At 37.5% G+C, this 15290-nt stretch overlaps 2 protein-coding genes across 2 annotated transcripts; one reads left to right on the forward strand and one right to left on the reverse strand.

Annotated features, from left to right (window-relative positions):
* The first annotated feature begins 1120 nt into the window (after window positions 1-1120).
* Window positions 1121-3665, forward strand: tectb (tectorin beta). Its single transcript, XM_053640683.1, has 10 exons — window positions 1121-1187; window positions 1305-1495; window positions 1708-1859; window positions 1964-2036; window positions 2326-2429; window positions 2658-2741; window positions 2884-3046; window positions 3170-3248; window positions 3331-3363; window positions 3601-3665. Exons 1-10 carry the CDS (start codon window positions 1121-1123, stop codon window positions 3663-3665), a joined length of 1011 nt encoding a protein of 336 aa, XP_053496658.1.
* A 374-nt stretch (window positions 3666-4039) lies between these two features.
* Window positions 4040-12587, reverse strand: gucy2g (guanylate cyclase 2g). The gene is made up of 22 exons (XM_053640426.1): window positions 12222-12587; window positions 11743-12091; window positions 11214-11338; window positions 10500-10679; window positions 10231-10375; window positions 9971-10106; window positions 9778-9881; window positions 9503-9669; window positions 9278-9418; window positions 9078-9161; window positions 8863-8967; window positions 8683-8754; window positions 8372-8540; window positions 7880-8035; window positions 7491-7668; window positions 7154-7294; window positions 6868-7060; window positions 6349-6523; window positions 6162-6260; window positions 4511-4602; window positions 4331-4432; window positions 4040-4159 (listed from the first exon to the last, which is right to left on the reverse strand). The coding sequence occupies exons 1-22, from the start codon at window positions 12585-12587 to the stop codon at window positions 4040-4042; spliced, it is 3399 nt and encodes a 1132-aa protein (XP_053496401.1).
* Between the last annotated feature and the right edge of the window lie 2703 nt (window positions 12588-15290).

Below are 15290 nucleotides of genomic sequence, written 5' to 3' on the forward strand. Positions count from 1 at the left end.
ACCTGTTTCACAAACATGACATCGAAATAAAATGATTTTCAGAATTTTAGTCTTAACACTGGAACACATTTCAGAAATTTTAGATTTCGTTTAAGGATATATTTGACCAGTTTTAATTAAATGAAGTTGCAATAGGTTTCATAATACTACTTTAACTATTTTAAATAATTGTGTATTTTTATATAAATCTCTTTATCTAACTTTGTCCATCTTTGAAGGACAAACATGGCATTGTCGTTGCATGTCTGTTTAGCTACTTAGTCCATCCCATCTCTTTGAAATAAAGACTGAGGACATTGGTAATAGAGCCCTGTAATGCTTTCAGTAATTATCCTCATCCTTTTTCTCTCAAGCTGAATAAGAGTGACCTTGATGACTCTGTACCCCTTAAATTCCATGAAACAACACTGGAAAAGGTGGGATGCTTTAGATAACTGCTAAGAGTGGACTAATGCACCTGTTCCTCCATCTGATTGAAAGCCATTATGTAACGTAGCGTGAGTGTGTAAGGTATCCAACTACACCCCCACTGATGCTCATCACTCCTTAGATCTGTCAGCCGACGCCAGACCTTAAAGGTTAGAAATCAGCAATGATTTCTTCAAATGATGTTCACTGCCCAGCTTAGATTTAAACTGTTGTGTTTAATCACAACTATCATGTATTGTGTAGGACATATAAAAGGTTGTACAGAAGAAAGGATATGTTAAATGAAGAGAAAATGGTCTTCCCTCGAGAGGCTGTTAATTTAAAAGTCAATGTCTGGCAAGCACAGAAAGCTTTTGTGTTGTGTTTCACAATGCTATCACCAAATGCTCTCACCAGACTGGCAGACAGCGGAATACAGGGAGATTAATTCCTGCATGTAGGAATATAAAACGGCCCCTGTGGCAGCACAGGTGATCTCCACCTGCACCCTGTGCTCTGACAGCACTGATTGAGACTGCTTGAGATCTTCACAATGTGGTAGAACCCGAGCACGACTTTCCTCTATGACCCAGCACTGGTATTGTACTCTTCATTTTTTAATGTATCATGTTGTGATATTTGTAATATCTCTACATTGCATAGCTCTAATTGTGATTTGAATCCTAACATATTTCTCCTTGCAGTGTATGAAATGGCTTTTGTCGCTGCACTAATTTTTCTTCTCCCTGCCTCATGGGCTTGTATTCCACAAAAAGCTGGTAGTTATCAAACCATCAAAAATGTTTCTATCAAAGTGAGCCAGCTTACTACAACAACAACGGTGCTGTAATTTGACATGCATTATTGTTTTTATTGTTTTGTTTTGTTCTTTTTAGATTATGTTATGATTTCCTGTTTTCCAAATGCCATCATTGCAAATGTGCCGGAGTGCCCATACGGATGGGAAATAGGACAGCTGTCTTTGGGTGGTGTGTGCTACACAGGGGTCAATACTCCTGGCTTCTACCGCTTTACCATTCCTGATCTCACACCCAAGAATCTCTCGTACTGTGCCACCCTGTCTGAGGTAAAACTTTCCAATAGTTCTTCATAAAAATTGCTCTCAGCCAAAAATTAGTTTAGTGCTTAGTTGTATTGCATGTAAATGTACACTTGCACAGGGGAAGTGCAATGCTTTATAAGCCCTAATGACCTATGGTTTCAATCAGACTGCATAAATGACCACAAAGTGTGTGATTTTCATTTAAACGTGACAAACCATGTCTCTTTTCTGACCAGTATGTTGGAGGCAAAGACCCAAAGTACATTTTCTACAACTCTGTAGTCTCCAATGACTCATCACTAACAGTGCGGAACCAGCCGGTGAACTACACCTTTAGCTGCACGTACAGGGCAGCTTACTTGGTCAACAATGCAGTCTTCAGTCAAAGGTAGACCCTATTACATTGACTTTCCTTTCATTAGCAGTATGTATAAGAATTAATTCTGACCCAAGGACTTGCAGCCTTTTTACTAAATCCTCTGCTTCTTCCAGAGTGGCAACGGTTTATGTCAACAATGGGAGTTTAGGTTCTTTTAAGTCTCAATTGTCTATGAACGTGTTCACAGTGAGTACTGCGACCTTGCTTACATGTAGGTGTCCTAAAGTGTCCAATTAGAGAAATACTGATGGACAATGTATATGTAGTGGTTAATAATGTCAGCTCTGGGGAATATCATGAAATCTCACATCGTTATATTTTAGACTTTTGATTGTTTAAGTGGCATACAGCTATAATAGTTCTTTAATGGCTTACACTAAAACTATATATGGTCAAAAGAGATTAGGTCAAGGACTAGATGAAGCATGAAGACTGATTGAAAATAAAAGTTTAAATTTCTCTGTTTGGTCTGTAGAACTCTAAGTTCCTGTATGCTAAAGATGCTCCATATGTGATTGACACCTCGGAAATTGGCTCGGAGGTCTTCATCGGCATCGAAGCGAAAGGACTGAGTAATAGGTATGCAATTGTAGCATTTATATTTTATTATACAGTACACTAACCCTGTCCAGGGTGTACCCCGCCTTGTGCCCGCTGCTGCCTGGGATAGGCTCCAGGTTCCCCGTGACCCTGAAAAGGAGTAAGCGGTAGAAGATGGATGGATGGATGGATGGATATACAGTACACTACATTATTCGTTATATGCGTAGATATATCACACACAAATGCCTCAATCTACTTTCACAGGTTTAAGGTGGTTATAACAAATTGCTGGGCAACACCTACTCCTTATTCAACAGACAAGAAGAGATGGAGCTTAATTCTCAATAGGTAAAGCTGTGTTTTACCCACACAGTGTTTTGTAGTCGAAATAATCATAAGAACAATACTAAGCCTGTATCTAGTTACACATTTTTCTCTGTGTCAGTTTGCTTTTTGTTTAATCCAACTACTTTGTGTTCCTTGAGTGCAGCTGTTCGTCAGATAACACTGTGACCATATTTGAGAACGCCAAAGACAGCCGCTCAATGTTCAAGTTCAATTCATTCCGGTTTCAGCGACTAGAGAAAGTGTCCACTGTGTGGCTTCACTGCGAGGTTCAAGTGTGTGATGGCGAAAAGCTCTACTGTCAGCCGGTGGGCATGAAACAGCACATATGCATGAAAATATGTGCTGCTGAAATATGAATCAGACATTGCATCTCTAAATGATTTCTTTTCTAATGTTGAGACCTTTTTTTTTTTAACCTCCCTGTTAAGACTCCATGTACATCAAGGAGTGTCAAATCTGAACCAGATCCACATGGAGGCATCTTGACAATGGAGTTTCAAATTAAAGGTACTGATTATTTTCAATAGTTCAAAAGAGGAAAAAAGTATTTTGTGTTGACTAACTGTGTCTTAAATGTGGTTATTTACAGCACAACATTCTTCCAGTTATACACATCTTGCAGGTACTTTAACTGCTGTAATTTAAGCGTAATTGCAATTTATTACAATTCTGCACTGTTACTTTTTACCTTGTCAGCCGGTTTGTTATGATTTTTATATGAATTTGAAAATTATGATCATTAACTGGACTGAATAATTTATATACATACAATTTAGTGTCACATTATATTTATTTGACACTTAAAAACAAGTGTGTATCCTTGGAAACTGAACCAATGCTTTTTCTCTCCATTTCACAGGAACTTTTCTGAGCATGTTGTGTGTGTTTCTGCTTAATGCAGTTTTGCATTATACCAGTTTGTAAAAGATGCGTAGCACACGCACACGCACATGCACACACACACACACACACACACACACACACACACACACACACACACACACACACACACACACACACAGAACAGCCATACAAGTGTCTCAGGGACTGTAAGACACTTTCCTCCTAAACACTTGCTTGCATCTTGAAATGTTTCTTTTATTTCATGTGAAACATTACAATAAAATCAATACAAGATGTGATATTAAAATGAAGAAAATACATTCTGTTTTGGTTTGATTAGAAATCACCTGTAAATACATTACAGTACTTTATATGATTACTTTTCATTTGTCACAAAGTAGTGTTAGATATAATCTGAAGAGATAAAAAACAGTGGTAGTTCCCAAGACTGGTCTCTAGATGTCAGGAACAGTCAGTGTGTAAGCACCAGGTATTTTATCTACATCATGGATTTTGTGTGTTCTTCCTTTTTCTTTACTCTCCACATCACAACTTATGTTTGGTTTATATGTCACCTGCAATAAATGTATTAAATAAGAACAGTACATTGTCTGACATACAGAGGTGTTGACGTGACATGTATTCAGCCATTACAGTCGATTCAACTGACCCATTCAAATTTATGGTTTAAGTTGTGCTGTTTTCTACACAGTTTACAAAATAAATGAGATGAACGCTTCTCTTACCTCTGGTTCTGGATCTAGCTTCATATCACAGTGCTGCGGTGAGAGAGGAAACTTCAGACCCACTTTATTGTTTAACCAGAAAGTCTTCTGAAGCCCTTTTCCCTTGTGAAGACACCAATACAAAATTCCATTCATGCTTGCAAATTAATACTAGTTTAAATATTGTTGTCAACAATATACCTTCAGCTCAGTGTCTCCTCTCTCCTCAAGCTCATAAGAGCCAATCTTCATGAGAATTTCAGCAGTACTCTGGGAGATATGAATCTTCAGCGCTGCAAAGAAATATTCAGTGTGGTTATCTATCAAACTTTGATTATCTATCAAAGTTTCATATGACTGTAAAATGAGTGTATGCAAATTCCAACAACAGTTTCATCTTTACCATATCTGTGTGATCAGTCTGTTAATTTAAGGGTAAATTTTAAGCACCTGAAAATGCTTGATTTTAATTTAAATAATCAGAATCAACAAGTTATCAATAAGCATAGCAAACATAGAGTAGAATAGTATAAGCCATTACAAAAAAAATAATAGCAAACAACGTCAATTTCCAGACACAGGAACATCTAACATGTAGGTAATGGGGTTCAGTGACAAATTTATGAAAGAGAATCAGAGAATCAGCTCATTAAGCCTTTAATTGAAGAGACAATATGAAGTGCTGACTAGGACATAGAGTACTGGGGAGGTGGGCTATTACATAATTTCATATCAACATTAAAACACACCAGACACAAGCTGATTCATTTTGATAGTCAGCTTTTTCAGTGGTTAATTTCTTTCACCATTTTCTTTATATGAAATAAGGACTTGTTTATTTTTTTCAGGACGGAAAATATCATATAAACCTATATATTTTTCCCTTTTTTGGCTGCTCCCTTTCGGGGTCTCCACAGCGGGTCACCCATCTGCATATTTGGATTTTTGTCGGTTTTATGTCAGATGCCCTTCCTGACACAACCCTCCCCATTTTCTGGGCTTGGTACCGGCACTGAGAGTGCACTGGCTCATGAAAATGTTCAGTGTCTGGGGTCGGTTCCCTAATCGGGAATCGAACCCAGGCTGCAGCGATGAGAGTCACTAAAATTAATCAAACCCTAGCTATAAAATAGGGCTTACTGTAAAATGGTTCCATGATCTGTCTGATTTTGACCTTAAACAGCTTTATAAAAACTTGGATCCATATTGGAGCATTCTTTCCTGCATTAAAACTTTGTAAACTGTTGATTTTTTTTTTTTAATCTCAAGTTTCAAGTCAATTTGTGCTTACCGTCTATGTATTATGATGCTTTTGAAAACAACATTTTTCTTCAGACTCAAGCACTTCTAACTCAGTTTTAATGAAATATATTTTTGCATTCTCCCTTTTACCTCCAGAGATAGAAGAACTGCAGCCTGGAACAACCTACCAGCCAATATACTTTAAAAAAATTCTAAGTATAAAAATAATCACTATATTGAGCAGTAAACAATAAAACACCCAGTTGGCATTTTAATATAACAGTACATACATTCTCAGGACACTGTAATGCAGTTTTCTAAGTTGTTATTTTGGAAGGCATCTTTGCTTTACAGAATTTTTTTTTTACACAGTACTGTATATGAGGGTAAATTGGGGCAAGCTCTATGACCATAACATATAAATAAGGGACTAGTGGGTGGGGGCTTGTGCCCATACTGCTGAAGCTGATACATAATTTATGCTCATTTTTTGTCATTCAGCAGTTTGTCATGAACCAGACACAGATTCAGCCATTCATCATACCCTACAGTTCCCTGACAAATTAGGATCAACATGTTTAATAAGCTTTTAGTTTTTTTTGGTGCTTACGAAGACTGCTGCTCTCCATCCTAGAGGCAGTATTTACTGTGTCTCCAAACAAGCAGTAGCGGGGCATTGTAGTTCCCACAACACCAGCAACCACTGGACCTGTTGGTAGGCACAATATTAACTTCTATTAAAAAGCAGATAGTTCATGTGGGGGAAAAAAGCAGTTTAAGTAGCTTGTTCCTAATACCAGAGTTGATGCCAATCCGTACAGCAAGCTTCTCATTGGGCAAGTGTCTGATTCTGAATCTTTTAATGGCACTGAGGAAATGGAGGGCCATTATCGAGATTTCTTCTGCATGCCTGGTGCCATTACTTATAGGCAGCCCACTTGCCACCATATATGCATCTCCTATAGTTTCCACCTAACACAAAGACCATTGTAATATAATCATCATTATATGTATTTTAACACTGCAATTAGGATATACAAACATGTTGTCATGGTTGTAAGAACTGCATGATATAATTTATGTGAAAGGTTATAAATTCATAAAGAGGTTATGGATGGGGTTAGTTACTTTATATAGCATTGAACAAAATCCACCCACCTCCCCACCACTCATACAATTTTTTTAAAAATATGAACAGGTTCAGTATACAATACTATGCTTAACACTTGAAATTGAGTATGTACACATTCTCTACCAAATCTATTATTTCTCATGATATCATTAATAATATGCAGCTACAGATTTGTGTTATGTACCTTATAAACATCATAGAGTTTGATGATCTCATCAAACAGGCTGTAGAGGTCATTGAGGAGTGTCACTACTTCCAGGGCTGAGCTGATTGAACACATGGTAGTGAAGCCCACAATATCAGAGAAGAAAATGGTCACCAGGTCATAACTCGTGGGCTCCACTGACTTTCCTGACATTAACTGATCTGCTATGTACCTGATAGGAACAATAGATTAAGCATATATTTAGTAATCTATCAAAGAAAAAGGATTTACCTCTGCAAATCAGAATTGAAATATATTCTGTTACCTGGGAAGCATACTAGAGAGAAGTTTATCAGCTCTGCTTTTTTCTATAGTGAGCTGATTGGTCCTCTCTTCCACCACATCCTCTAGATGATTAGCATATTTTTCCAGCTTGTTTACCATATTGTCCAAAATATTAGTATGGCTAAAAATTCGTCGGAAAAAAATAATTTAAAATCTAAGCAATTTAGTAAACAACATTGTATTTTTTTATTATTATTATTATAGTTAACCAATAATCTACAAACTAATTTAGCAGTAAGGCTAAGATATATTACATCAGATTATCAGAGTACAGTGAATGAGTGTAACATATTGTATTCATGACTTTGTGTTTGTACCTGTCAGGGCAGATTTCTCGCAGTCTTCTCCTAATGGAGGTAAAGGGGGGTCTTTGGTCAGGATTCTCACTCCAGCAGGCATTCAGAAGAGTTATCAAAGCTTCGTCACACATCTGAGCAGACAGAGTAGGTCTGAGGGGCTCCCCTGCTAGAGGCGCCCTGAGCTGCTTGATGATTTCTGAATACCAAACACATAATTAACAGAATGATTATCAGTGATCATTGCTATCATACAGCCATAAGCCATTAAGTATTTCATTTCTCTAATTCAAGCTATTTGAAAGAAAGGGTGCTACTCTTTTATCATGCTTGATTTTCAGGTTAAAACATTACTGGTCAGAATGATCACTGCACCTTTGTGCAAGAAGTCAGACAAAAATACCTATTACCTTTTGGCTCCAACTGTATATCATGGTAGGGTCCCACTTCTGTGCTGTAGATTATCTCTCGCATGATTATTGCAAAGCTAAACACATCTGCTTTTTGAGTACCATTGAATGGAAGGTGCACTTCTCTCAAAAGCTCTGGAGCAATCCAGTACAACTCTGCAGTGAAATGAAACACTGAAATGAATTTATAACACGTAGAGTATACATTGTGTATTCCTATTAATTGTTCCATTATAATCACATGGTGATATCAAGAGTGCAAACATTTGCAGCAAAAAAGTAACAGCATCCTTTTCTAGAAACAAGGTCATTGAATGTATTAATGCATTCATTCATCTACAGTAACTGCTTTATTCTGGTCAGCGTCATAGTGGATCCGTAGCCTATCCTGGCCACATTGGGCGCAAGGTGGGAATACATCATGGAGGGGACACCAATCCATCCTCGCTACCCAGTGCACCAACATGCTACTGAGCCAGTTACTGAAAGTACCTTCATATTTGGGGTTCTCAAGTGGGATCAGTCTGTGTTTGGTGCCATGTTTGAACTCCCATAGTCCAAAGCCTGAAAGTTTGACCTGCAGCCGACTGTCCACGAGACATGTGGTTGGCTTCAGGTTGCCATGAGACTTCAGACTGCTCCTGTGTAGGTATTCTATACCCTATAAAGCATGAACAGCAAGAAATCACGAAGCCACAGAATATAACTCAATTGTATGAGTCACAAACAATACAATGTACTCTGTGAATACTGCATATAACGATTTAAAATTGTATTTGTATTGCACAAAAATTTTTACTCACGTTGACAATGTCATAGGCAAAGGATAGTTTAAACATCCAGTCAAGCTCAATTTCACTGTTCCTGAGAATGTCCTAATATTAAAGGGAAAAACACACAGCCTAAATCACTTTTCCTGTCACAATTAAAACATTCATTTACTGATATTAGGCTATATGCAGGTTGAATTAAAAATGAATTACCTTTAAGCTACCTTTTTTGCAGTATTGCATGACTATGCAGACATTAGGGGGTTCATTACAAACTCCAAAAAACTGTATCAAGTTCTCATGTTTAAGCTCCCTCATCTGGAAAAATGTTAATCAATAAAAGTTAAGCAATATGGTAGTGGAAATTCTTTACAGCGTTAAGCACTAGGGTTAGAATTAAAATATGATGCCAGCATATTTGTCTTTACCACATTGAACTCAGCAATAACAGATGATTTCTTGACGTCACGTAGAAGTTGATTGTCCAGGTATTTAATGCTCACGTGATTTCCCTTAGACAAGATGAAATTGAAAGTGTTAGATTATAATAGAGGAATCTGTTGAAAATTTTTGAGGAAGGTAAAATGGTATCATTAACCTGTAATATATGAAGTGGACCCTTTTCTACCTGGTACAGGCCGATTGTTGCATAGATGGTCTCTTTGCCATTTTTGTCCTTCAGACCAAAGCTGTTAGTGGAGATCATTGTCTGAGAGCCACCACTTCCACTTTTACTAGGAGTTGTATGTAATGAAAATGCCTGCCCTCCCTGAAAACCCGACAACACTAAAGTAAATTATGTGAATATCAGATTGGTCTGTGTTTTTAATTTTGCATGGACTTTGTGTCCAACCTTAGGCTCTATGAGAATAGTGATATCATTGTAGTCGATAAGCCACCAGTTGGAGTCCTCTAGTTTTGTCTGCAGACGGGTCTTCTGTAGGGTCAGGAATGTAATCAAGATCACTGCTAGCACTCCAAACAGTGGCATGACCACCAACAATGATACCAGATATATCTCTACATCAGCAAAGAACAGGATACTATCAATTAGGACACAATCATTTAGACCTTCATCAATTATTTTTGCAGTACTAGTATAGAATTTTGAATACAATAATGCAATACCACTGTTTAGCCATTCACAGAGTTCATTGTCAAAACCGCACTCTGGGTTATCTGTTGGTATTTTCCCTGTTGGCCAGATCACAGTTGAAAACCTTGATGTTGTTCTGCAAAAGAAAAAAAAACACAAAAATGCTTATAAATTGCACCACAAATTGTGCCAGGAGTTTTAAAAAGTTTGAAATTTTTGTCTTACTTGATCATTTTTGTATGACTGTCAAAGTTTAGAATGGCGACAAATTTTATGATGCCCTCATGTAGTTGCAAGTCATATAAAGAATAGTCAATGTTCCTCTCTCCATTTTGATCAAAGTGAACTAGACCTGAGGCTCCTGTACAGAACATGTATGTTAGTTCTTCAGTCTGAATAATAGAGATGTTCTCAAGTAAAAATCTGAACGTCAAAATTTTCGGGATGCATGGATTATTTTAGACTTAATGTACAACATAAATTACCATAAAACCTAATGCTGTTTTTGTCTTTGAGCTTCTGAAGAACATCTCGCCCATTATGAGGATCTTTGCCATCTTTGAGAGCCTCCTTTAGTGCCATGGCATAGAGCAGGACAGCATCATGTAGGTAGCTCGAATAAGGACTTACCTTAAAGGCAAATGGGTACATTACGATTTAAGTACATTATCTTCCGGTGAAATGAGAAATGCGTATTGAGTATGTGACTTGTATTGAGAAATGTGTGTTTGTGTTTTTATGGTGGACTTCTCACTTCTCTGTCTGAAGAAAGATTGCTGTAAAAAGGGGCCCCTTTCAACCTCTCATATACACGTTCAAAGAAGTCATAATAATCATAGCCTTCATAAGACTTCTGAGCCAGGACAAACACCATATCAAATGCCTTCAGTGCCATTTGGCTGTTGTCACTCAAAGCACTTTTCCACACGTTATCCTAGGAAAAAGAAAGAACAACAAGCTAAGAATGGGCAGATGTAAATTTCCTATTAGAACCTGCTTTGAATAAAGTATTTGGATGGACATACACTGATGGTAGCTCATTTATATCTAGGAAATAACTAGAATTTTTGGTTTTATTTGGGGGATGGTGAACATCCCTGAAAAGGCAAAAAGACACTGTGTCTATCTGCTCTTTAACCCTTTAAACTCCCAGGACCTGTTTAAGGGTCCAAACATACTGTACATACCTCTCTCTCATACCTATCATATTATTTTCACTGTAGTTACGGAGTACTTCAAAGTAGTGCACTGAGAGTTTGAAGGGTTATGATTGATGAACATTTAATGTACCCTTTTTCAGATGGTCATGCTCTTCAAAATGTCAAAAGGTAAGTCTCTATTTCATCAATATCATAACTTGTGTTTTTCAGACATTATTGAAGATTCAAGGATAAAAATCATGATGTGTTTATACGTTGCACAAATAGAGATTTACCTAATTTGACTCTGTTTCTCACAAGTTACTCACCACATTGCCACTGACCTCAAACTCTTGTACCAGAAGAAAAACATACTCTCCATTCATCAAGCCTTGTCTTTCAGCCTCCATTACCAGCTTAGTGGAATCTTCAGCATTACTTATCACTATAATCACTGGAAAGGAGAGAGTAATAATGGCATGAAATGACATGTAAACGGTGTTAGAAAATATATTAGACATATATACAGTGTAGACAGTAGAACAGAGATATAATAACTGTTCCTAAAAAGAGCAATAATATCAGTCTTTTTGGTATGAGGTGGCAAAAGGTCACCTTTCGAGTCAATGGAGTTATCACAGCTGTATAAACAATCTCTAACTCATTAAAGTACAGATAACTTGCAACACTTACTGATGTCCAAATGGACACACCATAAGGGCACAAGGGCATTTATGTATTGTAATTATGTATTGTCACTCAGGTTGGTGTTATTAAAGAGCAAATTCCACTACACTGGCTCAATCCCAACTATTATGAAAGGTAGACATTTAGTACTCTTAATAATTTAGCTGTTACCCCTTGCAACTTTGGAGATATGTTTCACAGTCTTATGAGTGAGTTCCTGATCACTGATGTCAAACATGATGCTGCTTGTCACTGTTACTCTGCCTTGGAGTTGCTGTTCCACAGATTTAAAAAGTCCATCCACTTTGTCCCAAGTGTTAGATTCTGCACCTCCTCCAATTATACCAACATTCGTCCACCCAAAGAACTCCAGTACCTTGAGCAAAACTTCTCCCACCCTCTTAAGCGGAGGGACAATTTTGATATAAGTGTCATAAATAAGAGAATTATCCATTTTGCTTGTCTGCCCAACAAAGCCAAACATTGGGATGTTCCAAGTGGATGCAAGAAGTCCAGTGACCTAGAGCATATGGACATACCATAACATAATGAATTGTCTTTTGTCATTTAAAGTCCCCATTATTACTTAATTCTCAAGCATCATAATGTTGATCAATTTAAAATAATACACATTTGAATGAGAAACTTACCTCTGCCTCCTCAGGACAAGGTGGCCCAAAGAGGGCTGATATATTTTCCCTCCAAATTTGGTCAATGAATGCTCCAAGCGAGAGCTTCGCTTTACAGTCAGTGTCCACATACACAAAGTCAAGGGTATAATTTTCAACAAAGGATGGGTTCGAATTAATTTTATCTACGGCAATCTGCATGGCAGAGCCCAGTTTTGAAGCACTGAATGGATAGGATAAATTCCGAGGAGCTTGGAATCCTACCAACAGCTTGTTTTGGTTTGTACGGCTGCAAATGATGGGGTTGATGAATGTGGAACACAGTAAAAATATCAAGACCCAGCATCTTGCATGATCAGTTGCTTTGGATTTTAATGTTCCTTCCATCTTGTCCATGCAAATCCCAACTAGATCACCAGAGAGATATCAAGGGGGATTTAAAAGGCTGTGTGGATGACGTAGTGTGTCTTTCTCTTCCTAAGGGAAATTAATTTTAATCAAGCGTCTAACTGTTAGCAGTTTTCACTGTAAAAATTTTCACTGTAGTCAGCATACAGATGTTTCGTTGATTTTAATGGCCAAAGTACTTTTATAAATACTTTACTGCAAAAAATATAATAATATTAATTATTGTTCCATCGCAGCTTTATTAATGAAATATAGAAAAATGCACACTATATGCACACCGTACTGATAAAGATAAATTAGAGATTTAACAAATCTACTTGAAATACAGCCACATGCAGGTAATTGATAGCTGAAATTAAACCAAAATCCCTGCTATGGAATCCCTGGATTTGTAATAAGGATTGCTGCAATCTTGTGGGTTTGGTCTCCGCTTTTATTTTTTGAAAATGACAACAGAAACTGGATCTGATCTTATATATGTATATTTCATGTATTTCATTTCTGATCGCCTAGTCGATCTTTCCAGAAAAGAAATAATGTCTATTTTCAGAACCGTTAGTGAAAGCTGCTTATCAGTCTTTGTGGATCCATTCTCAATATAATATATTCTGACCTCACTTGGCCTTTGTGTTTAAACTTGGTATCTAAGGAGTTTACATCCTACATTCATACACAGTATGTTCGCTCACACTTTACTTGAAGGGTATTTACTTGACATCCGTAAGTCACTCTGGATAAGGTCATCTGCTAAATGATGTAAATGCAATTGTAAATAAAACACTCATTAGCATTGCTGGAATCGTTTATCAATTAATGTCAAAACTCATACAGCGGCTTGATTTAGTAAGGTAAGGTTTATCGCTTTATCTCTCTTTCCTGTAAATACATCCATCCATCCATTTTCTGTACTGCTTATCCTGCAGGGAGCCTGGTGTCTACCCCAGGGGACTAACCAGGCAGGGGACACCCAGGACGACGTGCCAACCCATCGCAGGGCACAATCACACATACATTCACACACCCTTTCAAACCCTACAGACAATTTGGAAATGTCAATCAGCCTACATCGCATGTCTTTGGACTGGGGTGGAAACTGAAGAGCCCGGAAGAAGCCCCCGAAGCACTGAGAGAACCTGCAAGCTCCGTGCACGCAGGGTGGAGGTAGGACTCAAACCCCCAGCTTTGGAGGTGCTAGGCAAACTTTGTAACCATTAAGCCACCTTGCACCCAATTAACTGTACATATATGTATATATGTAATTATAAATATAAACAAATATGTTATGAAGGCTCAATGTATGTAGACACAATTCAAATCAAGTGGTACCATGTACCTTCTTTATCCCCATCATCTAACCTGTTTGACTCACTTCATAACGAGCAATTTAAATACAGATCTCAAGACCATCTTTGGAAGCTGTGTAAATCCTTTTCAACTTTGACCCTTTATAAACATCAATAGACAGAATTACATCCTGTGGCAAGATCAGAAATATGGGTCTTGATAATTCTCGGTCTTTTTGGGTTTTTTTTTTTTTAAACTTTTATCAGACTTTTATCAGTCATAGATTACAAACCGTCCAAAGGTGCTCATACCTTATCTGCTCCTTCCATTACCTTCAAATGTCAAAGTTCAGCTGAGTTGCTCGGCCCGAAGAGGTAGGATAATTATGCAGAGAGTGAGAAAGTGTGAAAGTGTGAGAAAGGTCATGCTGTGCCATGCCTGACTGTAGCTGAAACGTGATAATGATGTTTGATGAGTGCCGTGCTGGCTCATGTGCTGCTCTCTTGTTAGCAGCTTTTTCTGACTCTGCTGACTACTTTTCTCAGTAAAGGTGTAATTGGTGTGCTGAATCATCAAACACAGGACTGTGAGACACCTGTGCGATGCATCACACCTCTTTTGCATGATTAGATTTTGAGTTCATGTTAATGTAATTAATGTAATACTGTATATGAATGGTGTTAAAATGTATTCAGATCAATTGAAGAGCATCTCAATTTGTAGTGGTGTTAACATTATCAGCATCAAGTCCGGTGGCTCTGTGAAATATTGATATCAGACTGGTTTTTAGATTGTTGCAGTCAGCCAGTGCAAGATGTGAGACAGGAGACTACAGAGGGGAAGTTTGTTCCTGAACTCTCAAATATAAAATGTGGACCAAAATGTCAGCTCGACCTCCAAAAACAACAAAAACACACGAACAGTTATTTCAGTTTGCCGCATGGAAATAAGTGTACATATTAGACATAAATGCACACTTAAGTCAGGAAACTATTTAATGTTCATTGCTTTATTAAAACACTAAATGTTTATGTCCATACAATTTTTTTAATCAGGAGATAGATAGCAGCCATAGTTCAAAGGTCACTTGCGTGCTTTCAGCTATTTTATTGGCCCTGTACACATGCTTTCTGCAGTCTGCCTGGGTTATATGCTGGTTGTGGAAGAAGCTCTTTCTGTTGGACTTCATTAGCTGAGCAACATCGCAGACTCCTGCAGGACATTCAGGTACTGAATTTAGCATAGAGCTGAAAACACAGGATATAAATAAAATACAGAATTCTAAGAATTGTTCATAGGATGGCGACAATATAATAATATTATATATAATATTATACTATAATATTTCAATATATTCATTTTGGTCGTTGGGTAATGATTATGGTGCCCTTTTCTACC

The sequence above is a fragment of the Ictalurus furcatus genome, chromosome 13, assembly GCF_023375685.1.
Source record: "Ictalurus furcatus strain D&B chromosome 13, Billie_1.0, whole genome shotgun sequence".
Taxonomy (NCBI): Eukaryota; Metazoa; Chordata; class Actinopteri; order Siluriformes; family Ictaluridae; genus Ictalurus; species Ictalurus furcatus.